At 36.2% G+C, this 23,376-nt stretch overlaps 3 protein-coding genes across 8 annotated transcripts in view; 1 reads left to right on the top strand and 2 right to left on the bottom strand.

Annotated features, from left to right (window-relative positions):
- LOC149779519 (fatty-acid amide hydrolase 1-like) overlaps positions 1-23,376 on the bottom strand; it is a 173,301-nt gene that overhangs the window by 48,348 nt on the left and 101,577 nt on the right. For all 4 annotated transcript variants that reach the window (XM_089940235.1, XM_089940234.1, XM_089940233.1 and 1 more), the window contains one exon: positions 2,899-2,996. In XM_089940235.1, the coding sequence (XP_089796361.1) occupies positions 2,899-2,996 (98 nt within the window). The remainder of the gene's footprint in view (positions 1-2,898; positions 2,997-23,376) is intronic.
- LOC149779522 (uncharacterized) lies at positions 15,528-19,136 on the top strand. Of its 2 annotated transcripts, XM_089940239.1 has the most exons (4): positions 15,528-16,201; positions 16,696-17,634; positions 18,220-18,371; positions 18,998-19,136. In XM_089940239.1, the coding sequence occupies exons 2-3, from the start codon at positions 16,711-16,713 to the stop codon at positions 18,244-18,246; spliced, it is 951 nt and encodes a 316-aa protein (XP_089796365.1). In that variant the 5' UTR covers positions 15,528-16,201; positions 16,696-16,710; the 3' UTR covers positions 18,247-18,371; positions 18,998-19,136. The 2 variants fall into 2 exon arrangements, with proteins under 2 accessions (XP_089796365.1, XP_089796363.1); XM_089940237.1 differs by having other exon boundaries at positions 15,528-17,634.
- LOC149779521 (P2X purinoceptor 7-like) lies at positions 18,862-22,962 on the bottom strand. Of its 2 annotated transcripts, XM_089940240.1 has the most exons (3): positions 22,532-22,828; positions 20,104-20,319; positions 18,862-19,340 (listed from the first exon to the last, which is right to left on the bottom strand). In XM_089940240.1, the coding sequence occupies exons 2-3, from the start codon at positions 20,295-20,297 to the stop codon at positions 19,184-19,186; spliced, it is 351 nt and encodes a 116-aa protein (XP_089796366.1). In that variant the 5' UTR covers positions 20,298-20,319; positions 22,532-22,828; the 3' UTR covers positions 18,862-19,183. The 2 variants fall into 2 exon arrangements, 1 of the variants encoding a protein (XP_089796366.1); XR_016415664.1 differs by lacking the exon at positions 20,104-20,319 and having other exon boundaries at positions 19,203-19,340; positions 22,532-22,962.

The following is a 23,376-nucleotide window of genomic DNA, read 5'->3' as shown; positions in this document are numbered from 1 at the left end:
TTGCAAATTTTCAGCACCTAAGGAGGCACTAAAGTTGGTCTTATTTTTCCTCATAATAGGAAATAATCTTTCATTGTCACTGTTGCTGATCTCCAACTGATAGAGGCTGGTTATGTTCAAAAAGAAAGCTCACAAACAACAAGTCAGCATTGGTAGCTTGCAAGACTTGATTAGGTGGCTTAAAGTACTCCAGAGCTGAAATCTGCTGGGGGTGCGATAACTGTACTTCTTCACATCGTTCTGCCACATGCACACAGGGGCTCATATCGTTCTGTCATACATGTACTACATAATATTACTATATAGCACATGTATGACAGGTAAATTGTAAGCAACAATACGAGCCCTTGCACATATTAACAATTCTAAAATTTGCGGCACACAATTGTACATTGATGTTTCATGGCTGAATACAAGGTCAATTTTTTATGTACTCCAATCTGTACTTCACTTTTTGTGGAATACAAATATTTTCCCTTGCAGGTGAAAACATTTTAACTGTAGTGTAGCTTAATTATGCAATGGCATTAATCCAGAAGATGAAATGTCGAATAGTGGTGTCGGCACATGCGCAGAAAACTGTGAACTCAAGCAAATTACAATACATATTGATCTTTCAATATCTCAAAAAAAATTCCAGCACTCAAAAAAGCTGTCTTCCTTTAGTGTGTTTAAACAAAATCTTACAGTAGCTATGACTATGAATATGAGCCATTTTTTAAAAATCAGCTGGGCCCCGGTTTTCTTTATGAGTATTTTTTAAACTTCTGTTCTAAATATAGATTATATACATCATAATGCTTGCTACAGAGTAAAACTGTAACAATTGGATACAGTTCTACTTACATCGTGTCTTGCAATACAAGATGGTTATGGGTATCTGTGACCACTGCTGCAATTTTGACTAGCACTCAACAGGATAACATTTGTTTTATTCCTGATTTAATACGATTGAGAATTTGGGAATTATTGTTTTTTTCTGCATGTGGCATGAATACATGAATTGCTATCAAGAGTCATGAAATTTACACCAAAATTGTGAGATACTGGCAGGTCTGTATTTTACGAATTGTAATAAATTTCTTTTCAGAAACAATCACTAAAGCTTTTATAATCCAATATGATGAAAGATCACCTCCTTAATATGCATGGATTTCACTCATAATAATACCCATCTTTGGTCTTTATTACTTACGTCTATTTGCAAAGTTTTATGAAAATCAGATAAAAAATGAAGTCGCTAGAGCTATACCAAGTTCAGACCTTCAGAGGCAAGACCTTCCTATTAAGGGATTTGTGAAAATGTTTTGTTTTATCTAGTTTAAACCATCAGCTGAAAGAAATCATGCTTAGTACAAAATTTAGTTTGACTGTGAAAATAAACTGTGATATTTCAAAAAGAAATAATGGATCTGTGGCTAGCCAAGAAAATTAATTAGCTTGATTTTAGTCTTTTATCATCCTGAAAATGCATCCTAAAAGCTATCTTAACCTTGCTGATACAATGGTATGCAACAGAAAATGCCATTTAACCATAAGTGGCATGGGCTTAATTCCTTTGCTGATTCTCATTGGGAACACAGAAAATATGAGATAGTTTTTACTTACTTATTTCCTTGATGTCACATGCATATCCTTTTCCAATCAATGAGACTGCTGAAAATTATGCATAATTTGTATATTTATTTGTGGTTTAAATACTGTACTCAGCACCCATCACATCAATTAAATTATCGACCACTCCAGTGGCCTAGTGGCTAGAGCATCTGCCTCAGAACCAGAAGGTCATGGGTTTGAACCCTGGCCAAGTCATACTAAAGACTTATGAAAATGGTACTAGCAGCTGCCTCGCTTGGCGCTCAGCATTAAGAGGTTAGTGTTAGGACTGGTCGGCCTGTTGTCAAGATAATGTGGCTGGGTGGGGCACAGTGCTACATGTCTGTGGCATGATGCCCCAGTGCTAGACATTGCTATAAACTGCCACAATGCAGACAATGTAGCAAAATGACTGAAAAAGTGCTAAAGCTACATTAAAAATCCAAATCACATGCACACACCATACTCAATAGTAACTCTGCAAATAAATGGATAGACAACATGAGTAAATAATTTATACAGGCTTTTGTTATTTATCTTTAAAACTGTTTCACAAATTTTGGAATATGTGTGGATCTTGTGCATGAGATATTTGAACCATATGAGCCTACTTTCCAAGTTTGATCAAAACTGGATCAGAAATAGGGCCTCCAGTGTATTCAGAAGCTCAGTCAGTTTGAGGCATGATTGCTTTATTAATATGCATGATTCTCAAACATTATCAAGTTCCTCTGAGAACCTTATTGCTATCTGCCCTTATTTTAATTATGATCAAAATGCAAGATTACATCATTAGGATATGCGGACCTCGCTTATTAGCAACTCAGCCTAGATCCTGATGATTTAAGCCTATATTCTAAGTTTGATCAAAGTCAGATCAGAAACTAGTACACACTGGTAACAAGCTCAGCCTATCAGATGCAAGATCACCACCTCAATAATATGGATCTTGTTCATTATCAATCCCATCCAAGATCTTAATGATATAAGCCCAAATTCAAAGTTTTATCAAAATTTAATTTGAAATATGATCTCCTGATCGTTAACAATTTCAGCCATCTGATGCAAAATCACTTCATTAATTATCATGGATCTCACTAATACTCAAACGTGTATACAATGTTAATGGTATATATCTATATTCCAAGTTTGATCAATGCTGATCAGAAACATGGCTTCCAAAATGGTAACAAGCAAATGTTGATGGATGGAAAAACAGATGATGGATGGAGGACCATTCCATAAGCTTACATGGCCTTATGGCCAGATAGTCTACAAACATTTTGTGTTTTCATCACTTACAAACACTCCCACAACATCTGGGTATTGTCACCAAATATAATTCGCAGGTATAATTCTGTAAAGACATTTTTCACATCAGGTACTTCAAAAGGAACCAACTGGAAAGAAATTGAAAAAGTTATTGCATATTCCTCAGTAATCAGCAAATTAGAGCTTTGGGACAGAGGTATGGGGTAAAGCCTGCTGTTGCTGTTTTGTCGTTTCCTTTCCCAGCATTAATCCCCAAGTCTAAGAAGATTAATTCCTCCTTCATTTACTATTTTAAATTATAGAATAAACAAAACATGATCCCAGTCACCCCCTCACACTTCAGTCAACTTCTGATGACTGGAATATCATCCTTCTTTGACTTGGAATGAGAAGGAAAGGACATCAGAGCAAGGAGGGAGGAAGAAATTGTGCAATAACAGCTGCAATATTACACAATTAATACTAGTTTTATCCAACCATAAAAGATTTTATCAGCATTACCTGCTATTACTGCATTGCTGACTCTGTCAGCCAGGTGGAAGACTGATGGCCTAAGAGATGCTGCCAAAGTGAACTTGAAATTGCTTTCAGCAAGGTGCTCTACTCCAGACTGGAGGATGGCTTGACAACATGTTCACTGATAAAATAAGGCCCAATGTATAAATACCCACACTCTGGTATGATACTGATCATTGACCAGAAGGTGGATTGAGACTGCCCCAATGTTTGGGTTTCTTGACATCATCCAAAGATGCATCAATAATCTTGACTTCATTGGTTTTAATTTCATGAAAGAAAAATCAGTGATAACTGATAAGCTCATTTAATAACCCCAATTTATACATTGTTGATGTGAAAGGAAGAGTCTTCATAAAATCACAAGTAAGACCACTCCCTCAGACATTAGCTGAACACCCCAGCTTGAAGCTGTAGCACTGCTGTAAAGGAAGAGTGAGGTAGAAGTATGTCAATCGGAACTTCAGTCAGAAACTTGTCCTGATTTTCCACCAACTCAGATGGTGACAAAATTTGGATTCTAAGGGGATCTGAGCAAAGAGGGGATCCTTGTGAAGTCTTCAGATTGCTAGAGGAAATAAGGATATGAAACCTTCATAAAAGAACTAAGTCCACTGTTGCATTCTGAGTCCCATGAGAGAGAGGCACAGGTGAGCTATCTTCACATCCAATATTGCTATGAGAGTAAGTACTTGTAAGATTCTGTTGGGAGGAACATGGACTGTCCATGGACATGAAGGAAATTTCATCCCCACATAAGGAAATTTCTGAGATGGGATCAGATCTGACATCTCTTGTTTTGTGATTAGGCCTAGACGAGCCACCATCTCCAAAAGAAAGTGACGTGATGTGATGTGATTTGGGATTTTTAACATAGCTTTAAAATATTTTCAGTCATTTAGACTGGCACATCTGTGGAAGTTGTGCATCAACCAGTCCATGAAGTACTGAAGGATAGGGACCACTATGAACTTAAAATAAACTGCTATTTCATTACCCCAGTAAAGGCTCTGAAAGCACATGATAAACCTTATGTCTTCAAATGGACAGATGTTGAGACGCTCGACAGAAATGCTAAAGACACTAATAGCACATGCCTCATTGACATGGCAACAGTCTCCAATAATCTCTGCAATGTAGCTAGGAATAATGATTCCTCATTGGAGGCTACAATAACTAGGGTATGAGCCTTCAGTTCTGAAATTTTGAGAGACTTAAAATGGGAGACAGGTCTCCTGCCGAAATCCCCACCAGGGAAGCATCTGAGTTCAATGTGGGATGCTTAAGGAGCAAAACAGGCTAGAGGACCCTGTAACTGGAAACTGAAACCAGGGGTCTAAGCAAAGGAGTGAGGACAGACCACCTTTCTGCTGTCTAGCTGCCTCTTTGCCTCAAGACAACTTCTGAGTTACTTGTTTCACCAATGTTGAGTGAGAGCTAGAGAATGTCCAATTTGGATTGTGCCATGGAGACCCTCACCAAACTGGTCATGTGACTCAGCTCCTCTAAATAAGTGATCCTCTCAATCTGCAAACAGATCTTTTCATGCAACACCAAGCTCCAATATGTTCAGAAGGCAGAGCTCCCTACTGGGTAATGGCAACTTCGCTCCTTCCAAAATTGCAGAGGATTCCTTGATTGCAGGAACTGAAACCTTCCTTCTGGTCATCCCACCCTTATGACAGTAGCCGTTTCCTTACCTCGAAAAGAGTTACCAACCATTCCATTAATGGAGATGGTGACATTCTCACATTGAGAAGTGTCATAGACTCCTCCTTTAAACAAAGGGAGTCTTCAGTAATTATGACAAAGAACCAGATTCCATCTTCCTGGCATGATATTCATGGTGACATTCCACTAAGTCCTATATCTAGTGAGGCCAAAAGCAACAAACAGGACAACAGTCCATGCAGGTACATGCAGTACACAGCAAGCAGGTGGGACGTATCCCAAGGAGCCTTTTTATGATGGCATTTAGCAATAACTTGTAAGAAAAGGAATCATCATCATCATCATCATCAGTCCCATAGTCTGGTAGACCATTGGGACACCACACAAGACCAAACAAACAGCTTCCTCCATTCCTCAAGATTTTCCATCTTTCTCAGTGAGTCACTCAATGTCAAGCCTCTCCACTCTCAAATGGTATCTTCCCACCTCTTTCTTTTCCTGCCTTTCATTCTTCATCCTTGTACAGTGCCTTGCAGGATTGTCTTGGCAAGCCTAGATGATCGTTAGACATGCCCATACACTGCAGTTTACATTTTTTTCACTATGATCAGGAAGTATTTGTGAGGCTCAATGGCTTGTCTAATCCTTTGCCATATTACTTTGTTGATGACACAGTCTTTGTATGTGACGCCGAGGATCTTTCGGAAACATCTCATCTCTGTGGCCTGTATCCTTTTCTCTAAGTCAGCTATTATTGTCCATGATTTGCAGGCATAGTGAAATATGGAGATCACCAGTGAATGCATCAGCCTGACCTTTGAACTGAGTGTGATGTTCTTGTTGTTCCAGATGGGGTTCAGTTTTGTCAGTGCTGCTGTTGTCTATGCAATCCTGGAGAGAACTTCAGGCTTCGATCCATCATCTGTTACAGTTGCCCTCAAATATTTGAAGCTGTGGACTGTACCTTGGACCCTGATGTCAGTGCTTGGTGACAATGGTCATCATATTGGTCTTTCTCTGCACTGATTTCCATGCCATGGGCTGCAGAGGTTTTGTCGATGCTCTCTACTAAGCTAGCTAATTCTTGCTCATTTCCTGCTTGTCCATTAATGTCATCCACAAAATGTAAGTTGGCGACTGTTCTGCCTCTGATGCTGACTGTCCCTACAAGCTTTCAAGCGCATCAGCCATGTTCTCTCCAGAAAAGATGTTAAATAGTATGGGGAAAAGCAGACAGCCTTGTCTGACTCCAACTGTTGTTCTGAACCAGTCCCCTATGCTGCTGTTGAAGTATGCTGCACTGGTGACCTTGATATAGAAGTGCTGTGATGAGGTTAGCATTGATGTTGTACAGTCTCGTGGTCGCCCACAAGGATGCATGGCCTACCCTGTCGAATGCCTTCTTGAAAGTGAAAATGAATAATGAAAGGAAATAAAAGAAATATACAATTAACCAGAACAAGAATTGAGCAGATCATAATTACCCTAACACCAGTTTGTAACAGAGGGATGAAAACAAAGAAGCACTGTTTCACTAAGTTACTCGAAACTCGCAATTTCAATGAAAATAAACAGAGATACATGAAAATTATGTACGAAATGGGGAGAAAAAAAAGAAATAAAGCACAAAAAGGGATATGATATGTGGTAAAAATGCTAAAAGACAATTTAAATGATGAAAACATCAAGTGCTCAAGAATCATGAGAACTGCACAAAGGTCCAGGGGAAGGAGATGTAATATTCTAATTGTCTTAAGATGACACAGATATCAAGCTGTTTTCATGTTGTTCTTTTTTGTTTTATACCTCCATTTAATTGGAGGAGGGAACTGCCTCCTTGAACTGGGGACAAGCACCAAGAAAAGATACAGCAAAGCAATAATAGCAGCTTTGTCGTATAAGTATTAAAACGGGTTTTAAAAATGAATTACACCACAAAATATCCTATGTAAAGTCAACAAGTCTACTCATATCAAATGAAAAGAAGAAAACAAATTGCTTAAAATATACACAAGTTGACAATTTTGAAAAAAATTAAATAAATGCAAATAATAAACATAAGCAACAAAACATAAAATGCCTAATTTGGTTAGATATCACTCACATGGCTTTCATCACCTAACAGTGGACCATTTCACTAAGCAGGTATAAACAGCATTGCAAGAACAAATGTACGTAAAATATCTCCCACTGTTTGTATCATGTCAATTTGACCTATTTTACAACTTGGATAAAAATTATTTCGAAAGATAAAGACATAATTACACACATACCTCACTTACAGTGGAACTCGTCTAAGACCTTGATATAAATATATAAGTTTAACAAAACTGACAAGATATACAGTATATAGTCTCCTGCAAGAACCCCAGGCAATCATATGCAAGATCACATTATTAATAAGTACACATTTCACATAATATTTTAGAACCCAAGACAATAATGATATAAGCTTATTTATCAAGACTAAACAAAATCCGATATAAAAAAATTTGGTCTGGGTATTTGTAACATCATCAGTCAAAAAGATGGAAGATGATTTTATGTTTGTGTTAGTCTTGCTTGTAATAACTCATAGATCTTGATGATACAAGACTACTTGCAACAAGTTCAAAATCTGATCAGGACTAAAGTCACCAAAGTACTGACCAGGTCAGTCACTCAGACACATGATAACCTCACTAACAGTGTGTAGGTCATGCTCATAATCACACTTGTCTCAAATCTTCATAATATAAACCTATTTACTAAGTCTGATTAAAATCCCTATATAAAATTTGTCCCTGAAATGGTAAGGGCTGTTCCAGTAAAACATATACCCCCCAGGGGGAAGGCACTTTCAAATTCAACCAACCCACAACAGAAGCAATTTTAAAAAATTATGATCCACCGTCAGATGTGTTTTAATCGAGAAACACTGCCCCTACAGAAGTATATTTTTTTAACATAATTTCTGGCTATGGGTTAGTCGGCGGTAGAAGCGATTTTAATACTGGGTTGGGGACAGAAGCGATTTAAATGACAGCTGGCTGGAGGTAATCTACTGAATTCATTTACATCATATAATCTACTGCATATTTTTATTTGTATTCATTCATTATAATCAGTCTTTTGTCCTTTTGTTTGTTTGTCTGTCAGCCAAGTATGTCTCTGATACTGTAAAATCACAGATGTTCATGGTGGCTTATTATTTGTAGATGTCATTGATCAGTCCCATATACCTACTAATTTAACATCCATGAATACAGATTTTATAATAGATATTTCTATTCTAATACAGAAATCATGAATTTGTATCCTTACTAAACTGTATTTCCTAAAGTAATCAATATGTCTTGCTATTTTTCTTTGTTCTCAGGCATGCTGCTTTCGATTAGAATAGTTAAATCTTCTATTGCTTTAAATGTGTGGTCAGATTATGTGATTCATTGTTATTATTTTTTCCAATAAATGTTTTGGTAAACTTATATGATTTGCCAGAAAACAAACCAATGATGAAGTGGAAGTGATGTTGCATCATTTGTTTACTTTTTTACCATATCATTTCTTGTAAGAACATCTTTTTCAGTTACCGATGTCTTATTTTTACGCCTTGTTGCAAGACTAATATAAAGTTATAACAAAAATATAGCAAGTCAAACATTTTTATATCATAAATTTTAAAAAATGGATGAAAGTCAAGGAATCTATTTTCCCAGAGCACTCATAAAATCAATGTCATTGCAGTTAACTGTATTGTCAACAGCATCATAATCATCACTGATGGCCTAGCAGTAACATTCTGCACTTTCAATCCAGTTGTCACAGGTTCTCTCTCCCACTTCTAGTCTTTCATATCAGACTTATACCTATGGCCCTGAGGGGCTTTCATGGCAGAGCGGTATAAGATGCTTGTCTTGTGATCTGAGGGGCTTACATGGCAGTGGTACAAGATGCTCGTCATGTGATTACTTGCCTCCAATGTGCTAATGAGAATGTTGCCAGTTACTAGTGGAAGGTCAGTGGTTCTACGTAAATGGTCTTTGGTATCTCAAAAGGACTTGGATTTTCTTCAGCAGTAAAACTGGCTGCCATATATATAGATTCTCATCATCTGAAAATGGTGTAAATGCCATAATGATCTACTGAAACCCCGAGATCTCATGTCTAAATGACTTCAGCTGTTGGAGATAAATGTCAAATCAACAGACGCTCCATGTGCCCAAGTGTACTAAGGTGCTTGCTTTTACATCACTTAAACATCTCACAGAGTGAGTTTGTGTCACAGATCAACCAATTTAGGTTGGTGGTCTTTCGGCGTTCTTCCTCCACCTAATATATTGTATGAAAAATCACCAAAAAATCCAAAATCAAACCACACTGAATCAACCAACTAATCAACTGTGGCAACAGAAGCAAATGTACTAGTCCATCATTTTTTCCACAGCTGTATGAGTTTATAACTTTTGACTCCAGTAATTGTTGTAGACCTTAGAATATCGTCAATTATGCCTTTCTGACAGTTACCTAAAAGTCATCATCAGTTGATGCAAATGGATTTTTCATGGTGAGCATATGAGATGGAAAGGTCTTGAGCAATCCTGCATCACACACTGCCGAAAAGTTTACATTTTAGCTCACTTAGATTTTCTCTTAACAATGTTCATTGTTCCAACTAGAACTGTTATAACTTATTCAAGCTATATTCACCAATATCTGATGATATGCATCTGTAATAAATATTTGTAACAAAGTATGAGAATGCATCAATGTTTTTCAATGATGCATTTGAATTAAGCAACAACCACAATCAACAAACCAAGAAATAAAATTATTCACATCTCTCAGGCAGAAGTAGGGTATACTCATAATCTGCCAAAAGATTTTTAATTTTTTAAATTTGCCAAATATTTTTTCCAACCATACTGATTCAGTGGACATATCACCAGAATGGACAGAAACAGACCAGAAGGTAAAATCAATTTGATACAGCTTTTAAGTAGCTAAATTCATATTGGTTTAGTTAACTGTACACCCTTTATTGTCTTCCGCTTCATGAAATTTCTTACTGAAGCTGAGAAAATAATGTTGCACACATAAAAAAGGAGGCACACTTCTACTCATTATTGTTTTTATTATACTTCTCCATTCCAGCCTGTTCTTATGATCTTCTCCCCCCACATACTGTTTGTCTTGTTTATGATATGTATCTAAATTTCTCACTTACTTTTCCTACTACTATACAAATGTTCTGTGAACATGCATATCAGTGTGAAACACAATGGGTAGACAAAATCCAAGATTGAAAACCTCTACATTTCTGGATGTATTCTGCTTGGATTCCATATTTCTGCACAAAACTCAAGAGTTCAGGACTCTGCACTAATTATGTTCTCAATGTAAATTTGTGCAAACACCACGATGTTCAAATTCAGTAACTTAAAATTTTGAGCGCTCATGATCAAATTTATATCAGCATAGACACATCTATGATGACAGCTTTTGTGAAGAAAAAAAACCATAACAGCCGCACCGTTTTCTGGATCTATACAAATTTGAAATGTGTGCTTTCAATACTGCACCAAAGAGCTACTGATTTCGGTAATGAGTCGTCCAAACTCTGGTCTGTAAAGGGATGGAAATTATGTTAATAAAACAATGTCCCTTACTTTTTTTCAGTTACAAGTTGGACAAGCTCTCAAAAGATTGTTTTTACTAAAATCTTACTTTCGTTATCAACCAATCAGGGACAGTCAAACACATACATACTCTATTTTATCTTCACTGATTTATAGTATAGTTCTCGTTCTTTTACATCTGTAGTAATGTGAGTCCTTCAACAACTCTCAATGGTTGTAAGCCTTTTTCGACCATGCTGAATGGACACACTGTAAGATAATGTTCAAGTAACAGAAATACCATGGGATAACCAGAGACAAATAAAACTGAACAGTCAAGTTATCTCCTCTGCAGGGATGCTGCCAGGATTTCAGGATGTACTCTAAGTTTTGTGTGTGTGTGATCTCCAATGAGGAAGTGGTGGTGGTTGGAATAGCCATTGTTAAATATCTCCCTAACACTTAAATATCTGTCACTCTTTCTTACTGTTCCACTCTGTTACAGCTCTTCTGAAATCAAAATTCTCGAAGAGATGTCATCTCTAGTTGTATAGCGATTTTACTGTGATGTCATTGGGCATGGTCACGTGGTTGTGGTGAGGTCTTGGTTGGGATGGCATAAAGACTATAGGCTTACTCCATATTTGACAGCTAATTATGATGTTGTCAAAAGAATTCAAAAATTTCTAGTAATTTAGTTGGACTCGGATACTTGATTCATAGTCAATGAACAGGTTCTGAAATTGATGTGTTTATTTTGGAGCTATGTTACTCCATCACATTCAAAATTTGGATATACCAAAGGTGAAATTGGTACAGTTGCATCCTAAACTACTATCGTGGCTACTTCAAATGTTATTTAATGTGAGACTTTAATGCAAGAACTCATAGCTTCAGTGATTTTTGGGTTAAAAAAATTAATTTCTTTTCAAACAACTTAATTTGGTGGAGATTACATTGTTTTTTAATGACACGGTGAGAATTCTTGATGTCCAAAAATTGCACAAGAAATGAACAACATCATATCAGAAAATTACTACACTGGGAAAATACTGATATGAATATACAGAAATAATGATATAATTATTTAAGTAGAATATGTGGTGACAATACAAGCGCTAGTTCTACAACTTTGTGCAAAATACATCTTGCACAACTATTCTGTTGTTTCTAACAGCACTGTAATATGGCAATAATTTGTCCACTTTTTACTTTAGTCCGGCTTGGAACTAAGTGCCAAAAGGTCTGCAGAAAATACCATCATGATCAAAATATATATAGGAAGAACCGAACACAAACAGAACAAATTTTATCCATCTTGCTTTGAGTTTACACAGATCAGTCAGTCTCTTATGTTTAATGTCATTTAATTTTTGCACATAGAGAGCATGTACATCATTTGGTCATACATCTGCATGATATAAAAGTTTGTCTCTTTATACTTTTGTTGCCATAGTGGTTCTGCCAACTAGAGATCTACACACACTTAATTATGTTGTATGGGGATTCTCTGATGGTCCCTATGAGCATTAATCTGTTAATTGTTTCTGAATTTAATATGATCCTCCTCCTCTGTGCACAAATATTATTCTGTGCTGTGAACTCCTTTCATTGCCTGCTGTCTGAACCGCATATGCATAACTAGCTTGAACAAGTTACTGTTCTTTATGGCTGTGCAATTTTCAACATCTCACATGTATGCCCCTATGGGTATTCTCTCTTGGATAATTCTGTTCCAAAAAGAAAAGTTCTGAACCAGAGGTCTCGTTAAGATTTTATAACTAAGAGTCCATGGCTCCCATTTTGGTAAAAATATGAGTCCCATCAGGAAAAGTTGCAGTCCCCTCTCAGAAAACTACATATAAGAACTATTGGTTGCCATAGAGTTTAATTTCTACATTCTTTATAACACTGACATAGCTCTTGCTTGTCCATCAGAGTGAGTCTGAATTTTTTCGATCCTAGAAAGGTCTTATTCAAAGCACTAAGCTAGGCATCACACACTTTCTTACACTTGGCTAATGTCCCTTTCAAACTATCAGTTCTAGCAACTTTAGCCCTCTCCTGAAGCTCACAATCTTCGTCAGTTTGCCATTGAATCCCAAAATACTCTTTCAAGTCTAAGTCTCAACATGTCATAATTCCGAGGTCATGTGTACTGCTTATTCCGTTACACTTGGAAATGAACACAAGAATGAAAGCTAAAGTTGTTTATTTGATGTACTGTTATAAATGACCACATGTACATCTCTGGGCATTTCTGCCTCTGAATTCAAGCACTGTAAATATCAGTAGATTTTCCCACCCAGCTGCCAGTCAAAGCCTTTCATCCCGCCGCTTAGCTATTACAGCATGTTCTTTTGATGTACTCTTATAATGGTGACGACGGGGGTGGCTTTCAACCACTAAATTCTGTCATTGTAAATATCATCACTGCTAACTGATCAACAAATTTTCCCATTATGCAGGTGACTGAAGCAGGACTGGCAAGTCTTTGAATTTTACCACCCACCTAAATAAAAAAAATTGGCATCCAAATACACGTGATTATAAGCATTCCTGAGACCTTTGTCAGTTTTCACTAACATGAACCCTGCCAAAGATTCACTTCCTTGAATCAGTGTTTTGCTGCCTCTTATACCAGATTTTTCTCTTCCATAATGCTGTATTAGGGTTTTAAGTCCAACATTCCCATAGTCTGCTTGTTTAGACATGGGTGTATTTAATTAATATACTAGCATCCTGTCCATCCAACATGTACATTGGACTCGCACTCATCAATTTTGGGCTCAAAATCACACACTGGTATTTCCAGTGACATTTTTCCAATGTCCAACAGACCGATATACATGAAATTCATTGTCATTATAGCTATCACCAGCCAGTATTTGCCGTCTGAAAACATCGTCTGAAGATGAACCGTGTTGTGATTCAACCATTTTGGTTTCCTCCGTGGCCCTTATTGGAAACATGCATTTGTAAAACTTCCACGATGAAAGTAAGGCTAAAACTCCAGGGCCAATGAACGAATCAAATTTAGTTTAACAGCCATTCATGTCGAACCGAAGTATCCAGATATCTGGATGTCGCATTGAGCGCTTTGAGACAGCTGCGGCGGCGCGAATTACATCGCAAAATGCACTTTTAAAGTTAAAGTTAAAAGTTTAATAAAAATTGCATACTGCGTAAAGCACATTTTTTATATCAGCGGCATATCACTACTTTAAAAGTAGGCGAATTCATACAAATTAAGCGCACTCACGTGTACTGGCATCATTTTCTGACCCAATGTTTTATTCACGTTAGACAGCGAGGAGGGGGGCCGGAAGATGCGATTTTAAATATTTATTCGTTTTTTTTCTTTTTCTTCTTTCTGACAACCCCACCAGTGATTTCTCATTTTGTTAGCACAACCCACAACAGAAGTGATTTTCCTAACCAACCTTCCACTGTCAGAATCAAAATAGTTCGAAACACAACCTCCTACAGAAGTTTTTTTTAAAATGCCGTCCCCGGGGGGGATATGTTTTACTGGAACAGCCCTAACATAAATTTACCAAATCTGCATTTCATTAGGATCTCATTTCATTTTCATTTGTGTTATGTATGCATTTCATTTGCATTCCATTTGTGTTCCATTTGCATTCCATTCATGATTGCATTTTATCTATCATTTTGTCATATTTGGATGGTTTAAGAAAATCAATCAGATTTTAAGTTTGTGGTTTTTATTCATTTCCTTTCATTTTCACTAATTTTGGTAATATATCATGTAAGCCCACATTTTTCATAAAAACTCGTGAGCCCCACTCCTTATAAAACACAGCTGAATTATAGATGATATAAGCCTATAATGTAGTATCATTTATTTTTGCTGGGCTCAATTTTCGTGGCTTTGTAAAAAAAAAAGGCATTTTCGTGGGTACTTAAATTCGTTGTTTTGCCTGTCAAAATTTGCATATTAGTAGGTATTTAATTTCATGGCTGAACCTCTACAAATAACCAAAATAAAGAATACAAAAGAATAAATCTAATTCAATGTAAATGGCGTTCACTTTAATGTTTAAAACAATACTACCAACTGCATGAGCTCAAATCAAAGATCTCTCAAGTTCAATACTTACACAGTGTTTTCGATCAAGTGAATAACATCAGTTGAAGCCAATGCAGCCAGCAGCACTAAAACAATACTTCTATCTCTATGAGCACAAATAAAACACCTGTCAAGATTAATCACTTTTGCCATGTTTTTATTTGAGTGCTCAACATCAAACGAAACTTACGCAGCCAACAACACTAGGCCACTCGGTAATTAAAGTACATATTAATGATCTCTTACTTAAACCACTGTGCATCAAGTTGCATCATCAGTATTTTCTGACAATCATGGCATTAACAGTGGCTTAAGAGTGGTAAAATTAAGCAAAGACCCACACACACACACACACACACTGAATAGATAATTGCAGCTTACACGACAATGAGTGAAAGATCGGACCTAATTATCAGTGGTTTTGAGAAAGCCGGACTTGTTTAATTCAGCAATTTGGGGATTATTTACCTGAGAAGCATTTGTGAGTACCATGAGACTTGATTGACACAATATTGATACAGTGGCTTTGTCCAAAAATATGTGAAGTGTGAGCTTTAATACTTTGCTGTAATTAGTGTATATACATAGTGTTTCGTTAGTGTTTCATTAGTGTATATACATAGTGTATCATTAATAATAGTGTTTCAAGAAATACTTATAGTATTTTACAGGACTGTTGTTCCTTTGGATTAAAAAATGCATGGATAAAATGAAATCTGCTATCAGAAGGGTTTAACTGTTTCAACAACAGTTGTACTTGAATGAAGGATCAATTTGAATAAGTATTAAAGGAATAGGCAACATACAATTAAAGTTGCGGTTATATTACTCATTTGTTGCCCAAGATAAATTAAATAATAGTTTGGGGCGTCCCAGTTACACCGAAAAATATTTACAGTACATTATAGGGAATGAATTGCGCGACCGTTCCGATATGCATATTTGTCGAGTAGAAACGAGGCTGAATAAACGTGACGTCACAGGATCTTTTGCAGCTATCGGCCATTTCTCAGCATCCTGTTGATCCATTGTGCTTGAGAGTAGACAGCTTATTAGTGTTTGTATTCGAGTTTATTTTCCAAGAATCTTCCAAAATGCCTCACTGTGCAGCGTTTGGATGCAACAACAATTCGACTGGTAATTTTTTCCGATTTCCGAAAGACAAAATCCGACGAAAGGCTTGGATCCATTACTGTCGCCGTGAGAACTTTGAGCCGGTAACTCATAGACTGTGCAGCCTTCATTTTTCAAAAGATCAATATGAAGTTGATCCAGAAAGACGTGCAGAATTGGGATATTTAAATGCCAGGGCAAGACTGAAGCCGGCAGCAGTACCAGACATTATTCTAACCCTAGGCCTGGGGATAATCTACCGAAAGATCCGAGTGGCAGCGGCACCACAACTGTCAAACCGAAACGAGTAAGAGGAGCCTATCACAAATGGCGGAATGCAGAGGTAAATAAATATGTTGTATGCACTCTAATTTCCATCAATGTCGTGACCATAATGTAATTGAAGTATTTAAACAATAATATCTGCGTAATATAGAGCTTTGTTCATCTCAGATTCCCATGTTTCTCCAACATTATCACCACACCCCCACCCCATGTGCTGCGGAGATTGAATTATTGCGTGCACTATATATTCCTGGAACATATTTACATAGGAAAGAGTTGTTTATGACGCTAACATTTGAGTAACAGTACTCTGTATTTAAAATATAGTGGAATGCACAATTTAATGTTTTTCACTATCACCTGAGAAATACGAGCCTTAGGCTACGACATAGGATAAACTTCTTTGTGCCCCCCCCCCTTCTTTTCCCCTTTTGTGCGGCCATAAATGTAATGAATCAGTTGTTGCCATGTGACTACTCAAATGTTTCAAAGATACTACATACATACTACAAATGCTTTTTCTTGTCAATAATAGTTTTTTTTTTTCTTCAGGTTCTGCATCAAGCAATGCAAAGTTACAATGCAACTTATGTGCTTGATACACCTGCAAGTGCATGTGCTCTGGTAGAGGTAGATGATGCTGAACTCAGCATACCAGCTTTCGTACCAAGTCCTCGGGCCCAACCACAAAAACTAACACGAAGTGTGAAAGTTCAGGCTAAATTAGATCCCACAAGGAGGACTCGCAGAATTCAGGTTCGAACTGCAACAAGATCAATAGCAATTCAGTGTGAGCTCCTAAAGCCAACAGAGGATTCAGATAATGAAACTGAACCAAGCAGTGAGGACGACACTGACCCTGATACATACCACGATTCAGAATATGAACCACATTCAGATACTGATGATGGAGAGGACAGTGATGATAACAGTGACTTTGAAGATATGCACATGAACTATAAGCTTGATAAAGATGCAAAACCAGAAGACCAACAACAGTTTCTGGTGTCAGAGTCTGCTTTGGCAGAATTGTCGACTGTGTGTAGATCATGTTGTTTGCCCTCCCAGACGTTTGTGAAATTTTCTCGAGGAACAATGATCACAACAAATTCAGTTTGTGTCAATGGGCACATTTCAGAATGGAAAAGTCAGCCCTGTGATGGAAGAATGCCATGGAGTAATATGTTTACTGCAGGAGCAATATTTTTCTCAGGTATCAACTATGCAAAAGCTTTGCTCCTATTTGAGGGAATGAATATGCAAAGTTTCAGTAAATATACATTTGCAAAGCTACAAACATCTTATATTGTACCTGCAGTTGAAGTGGTATGGGAGAAACAACAAGCTTCCTTAATTGAAGAGCGCACTGGAAAGCAAATAATATGTGGAGGTGATGCTCGTTGCGATTCCCCTGGGTTTTCAGCCAGATATGGGGCTTATACTTTGATGGATTTGGAGGCCGAGAAAGTACTTGACATCCAGCTAGTGCAGGTACAATATATTGTTGTCATTAGAGCGTTATGTGAATGTCATTATTATATTGTATACAACTTTTAAATTGGCACATGAAAGAGGGAGGCAGAAAGACAGCATTTAACTTTGAGTAGAATTACTCAATTGTCAAGGTCTTTTTAACATTGGTTATTCCACTAGCATACCAAATTTCAATTGTGTATAGCTAGCACTAAATGTTGATTGGGTTGGTTGGTTATGTTTTACCAGAATATTATACTTTTGTATTATAGTCTGTACTTAGATAACATAGCTGTATCAAATTTTATCAAGTTGAACTACCTCAAGATAATGCAATTAGATCAATTAAATGTTAAGTGATTGTTAGGTTACCCCATGGTGATAAAAAAACTTGCAGAAATTAATTATTGCATGAAATTGAGCCAGTTTTGCCAGTACTTTGAAACACTTAGATATTAATCATTGTATTGTATATATAATGTTTAAAAACTAAATTGAAAAAACCCTACCTGCCTACCTTAATTGTAAAACTAGCTCAGTAAGTAGCAGGAATCACTGACCATTTAATTCTGATTGTTTTTTTTGTATCTTTTATTTCTTCAGGTTACATCTAGCTGCCCTGCACTATAATGAAAATTCAAACAATGCACATGCAGTGACCAAGACTGGCCAGGAGCGGTGGAGAGTTGTCTATCCAAAAAGCAAGAAAGGGATGGAGGCTGTTGTAAAGCCCTGCAAAGTAGACCCAACCTTTGGTAAGATTTTGACTAAATATGTTGGTGCCATATCTGTTATGTGCTGTATCCTCCTTTTCTACACCAAAACCATTGTGTATAAGCTGCTGTCCCAATTTCTCGGGGATGATTGATGTCAATTGTAGATTGACAATAGCCAATTTTAATGTATAAATGTAATGTCCAGTGTAAACAGGTAATCAGTGCTGGATTAAGGCATTGTAAGCACTGAAAATATTATGGTAACCCCGCCTACAAAATGTGAAACTAAAAAAAAAAAAATTAAAATCTAAAAAGAAAGGAAAATCAAAACACATGGAGATCAAAATGGTCATATATAATTCAATAATTTCATCATCAACACTTAATTTGAATTTTTTCTTGTGCCCTTGTTGGGCTGGTGCCTTAAGCATGCACTTAGTGTGCTTAATGTGTAATCCAGCACTGCAAGTAATTAGAAATAAAGTAATCTCTAGTAAAATCTGAAATGTAAATAAAATAATTAAATACATTTATAGTTCATGGAATAAATTTTATTAAAGTTCATTATGTTGGGACACAGGTTATTCTATCGTTAGGAAAATATAACAGTTCAAAATTAAAAAAGTTTATTGATTTCATATCTTGGTGCATTTTTATTCTTTAAGGTTACATTGCACTCCTGAAGCAGGCATTGCTGGACTTGAGGCAGGACTTGCCTACATACACAGAAGCATACATGTTTATGAAAGGGGCATCTCATTATCCACCACCACTCACAGCATATACAAACAATTTTCAAAAGATGAACTCATCATGAAGCACAAATCACGCTTTATGAAATCCTACAATTTTTATGGTGCAGCATATCTGAAGCCAACATATTCCTCTGAGGGAAAAGTTTCTCTGATTTTTGAAACAACACAGGATGGAAGCACTTTACGGCTGTGTCTACCTAGTCGATGCCAAATCCATGTGACAAAACGCCAACATGCTATATGCCTGTATGTTCTGAAAATAAATATAGAATGCCTGTAAGAATAAATTCATACAAGAGTTAGATATTTCTTCTTTGGTAAATCATGCTGAATTGTACTTTTAGTACTTCAGGTGAATTACATTTGATATGTTTATTTTTTTTCTTCAAATTATTAATCTTCTTTGAATACATATAGATTTGATACAAAACATCATACACGTGAAATGACCCATATCATTATAAAATTGTTCTATTTATTTGTTGTTTGTTTATTGTGTTCTTGAAGACTCATTAAACCTAGTTGATAAGCAAAAAATATTTGTTGTCATGATTGTTATTAGAATTTATAACAAACCTGCTATTCTTTTCTCAAAACAAGCATATATATATATATATATATATATATATATATATATATATATATATATATATATATATAATCTTAATGGCTCATGAGCACAATCCAAGCTGTATAACGTAAAAAAAGTTTAGATATCATTCCAAAGAAAAGACAAGAGAAAATGGTAAAGTCTTTAAAAGAGAAAGCTACATTTTGTTCTTAAAAACTGCATTCTTTTCATAAGTTCAAGACCATCACAGCTTGAACATCATAACGGAATGCATCCCTCTGCAATAAATGTTGCCTCCATGAGTTGTAAGATGAAAACACTTTGAAGTAAGAAAATCTTGCAAATAGTTTGTTTTGTAAAATGTGTCCCAAACATTGTCACAAGTGTAGGAAAATCTGATTAAACAGGAACTTTGAAGAAATTTGTATAAGATTGGAAAAATTACTCGTGTATTGGTTCATTATCATCCAAAGGTCCATAATGTTCCAGGTATTCATACAGGGATACTTCCAGCACATGTCTGTTTAAGCAGTTTGCAATGAAACTTTCATGGAGGGTTATACATGTCAGGTCACCCTTCTTTTTCTCAATTACCTCTACCTCTTCACAGCATAAGCACTCAATTGCTGAGTTCATCATTTGGCAATATCCACAATCACACTTGTAAGGAAAGAGCACAACATAATTTTGACCATTCAAGAATGTTTAAAAATCACTTTCAACATTTTATAAGCACTGAAAAGGAAAGATGCAGATTAGAAATAGTGAAAAGGAAAGATACGGATTAGAAATAGCATGTTGATTCTGCATTTGAAATAAAGTTTGACAAAACAACATTAGTTCTCAGTATGTTGCCTTTCAAAATTTAGAGTAAGCATTATCAAGTCAATGTGATATTATGAGTCGAATTGTATTTAATAGGTTAATATTCAGTGCAACTTATGATATCGTTTGACCTGTGATTTTTGTGTTTATAGATTACAGAAGCAGGGATCGTCCTGGGCTTCGCCAATGTCGCAAATTGCGATTTTTTTTCCTTATTGGCGACAAAAATATCCCATCTGGCGATTTTTTGGCGACATATTTTTTGGTTATTTAATTTGTACATACAATCATGGATTTGGACTGGATAAATTAAAAGGGAGAACGAAAGGAAGCCACAAACTTGACTAAGCAATGCATTGGAATCAATCTGTTACACAAACGATCCTTTGTTCGTATTGACAACCCCATCTTTACAGTGCATTGTTACATCATAATCTGCTTATGCCGACATCTGGGCTGAGTGCTGTATGCTGCGATACAGTCAATCATGCTACCGCACTATAGCTACAACTGACTGACTTCTGAAGACGCGAACAGAACAGATACAATTAATTGTATGGCTAATCCTTCTGTGGTTTTTTTTTTTTTTTTTTTTACATATACCAATACAATAGTTTTGCTGAACCTTCATAGAAAACTGATAACCTTTGAAGTACCGACTACTGTGTATAAATACAAAGCAAATGGAAAAAATCTCAATCACAATTATATCTGTCGCCAGTGCAGCATTTTACTCATTGATCTTTTCCTTTTGCCATCAATTCCGTGTTACGGCTGCAGAGACTTAAACTCCGCAACAAGAAATAGCAAAAAAAAATAAAAAACGGTTTTGCATAATTAATAATAATTATTTATTTCTCAAAATACAGACGTGAAAGAATCCCTAAATTGGGTGTGCATTTATGCTTATATATACGGTCCAATATTGCCAGGTGTTGACTCCTGTAAGTTTCATTCGTGGGAATGGTGATCCTATTTTGCTTGTCGAGAAAATTTATACAGCATTCAGTGATCATTCTTGGGATTTAGGAAGCAATTCGCTACAAGCTTTGTGAAGCTAGCCATGGGGGGGGGGGGCTGCTGAGAGACTACTGGTGTCACCAGTCATCACTGGAGACTGTAAACGTGGATTCAGTAAGATGAACCTCATAAAAACTGACATCAGAAATAAGCTCTGCATCTCATCTCTCGAGAATTTAATGAGAATCAGCATGTACAGATGTGAAAAATTAGACTTTGAAACTGCATTCAACAAGTGGGCAGCCCTAAAATCGCGACGGATCTTCATGTAACACTTTGTAACATTTTGTTAATGCTTGTTGTAATTAAAGTATTAACTAACCCATCTTTTGTAATTTTCATTGCCTGTTACATTAATAGACTAAATTAACACTTGGAAAAATGTACACTACTTGTTTTGGCGACACTTTTTGAAAATTGGCAACAAATTATTGAGGTTGGCGATTTTTTTGGCGACAGCTTTTTAAAAGCCAGGACCATCCCTGCAGAAGAAGTTAATCTTTGGTGTGTACTGACATTCGTTATCAGTCATGTATTCTGTGTGGGCTTTTGTTCTTTATTTGAAAAAGAAAACATATACTTCACTGTGTGAAGGAGTAAATGTAGTTGAAGTTTAAAATAATGAACAACAAAAAAAAATATGTTTACAGTGTACAGCACGTCATTATTTCCACCAGAATCAGTGCTCTGAAACAATGCAGCAATTATAAATTTACAAAATCTGCATATGGCTTTCATTGCTTTAAAAATTATGAAAACTTTGCTACTTAATATCGAAAATGTCTTATTTATCAAGACATAAACACTAGAATACAGCTTTACAAGCATCTACTTTGATAACTCGCACTATCGGTATAATTTAAAAGTTTCAGGCAATCGAGGGAGGATTATCGAAATTTGGGTCCACCAAAACTTACAGATCTATACACACAGGAGTTGACAAATTTCCAGTTTCTTTTAATGAAATGTAACGTGCGTTCTGCTCATTTTTTTTTTATATGAAATGCATGCTATAAATCGGTACAAACCATTGTGTGTTCTCGAGACGTCCTTCTTCACTCAAAATATCCTCATCATTCGAAGAACATGACTACATGTCATCACTACCCTCTTCGTTGTTAGTCTTCAAAAGTGGCTCAAACTGATACGGTAAAATGTCCACGCTTACTGAGAAGTCGGGGAAGTCGTTCTCGCAATTTTCCATGACGCAAGAGGGAAAAGAAATTATCTGAATCACGCTAGCAATCTTCGTAGTTAGCTCGGTTGGGTGGTAGCAATAGATCCTATGACGTCACTACCGGCCACGTGATACGTATCTAATTATCTTTCAAGGCACTTGCGCGGATAACCGAAATATTTCCTTATAGTAACTAAAAGGCCTGAGAACGGTGTACGGGAATAAGATAAAATATAATTATGCACTACAGGCAATCAAATAATATAAAACCAACATGTACGTTCCCTATTCCTTTAAATTTAATTTTCATATACTGTTATTTTGTATTATTTTTCTTTCATTTTCAGTATTACTGTTGTTTCAATACCTTATGCTTTGTCTCTATTTTCTCTTTATCCTTACTTAAGTCACTTATCAATTTAAGGCAGTGAGTGTAAAATTACAGCTATCAGATACCTTACTGAACGTGTGCATTGAAACAATATAAAATGATTTATAATTCTAGTTTCAAAAGGTTAAAATAAAAAATAAAACAAACACATGTAAAAGCTAATATTTAATTACCAGATTACAGTATTGACCTTGATTTATCAAATACTAGTAGCTGTGTTAATCTCTAGAAATGAAACACTGTATGAAACCGGTGGCTCATTTTTCATTGGGGATTTAAATTCGTGGTTTGGGGCAACAACAAAA

The sequence above is a fragment of the Sinohyriopsis cumingii genome, chromosome 17 (assembly GCF_028554795.1).
Source record: "Sinohyriopsis cumingii isolate HCF-2022 chromosome 17, ASM2855479v2, whole genome shotgun sequence".
Lineage (NCBI taxonomy): Eukaryota > Metazoa > Mollusca > Bivalvia > Unionida > Unionidae > Sinohyriopsis > Sinohyriopsis cumingii.
This window is presented reverse-complemented; position numbering and strand designations above follow the sequence as displayed.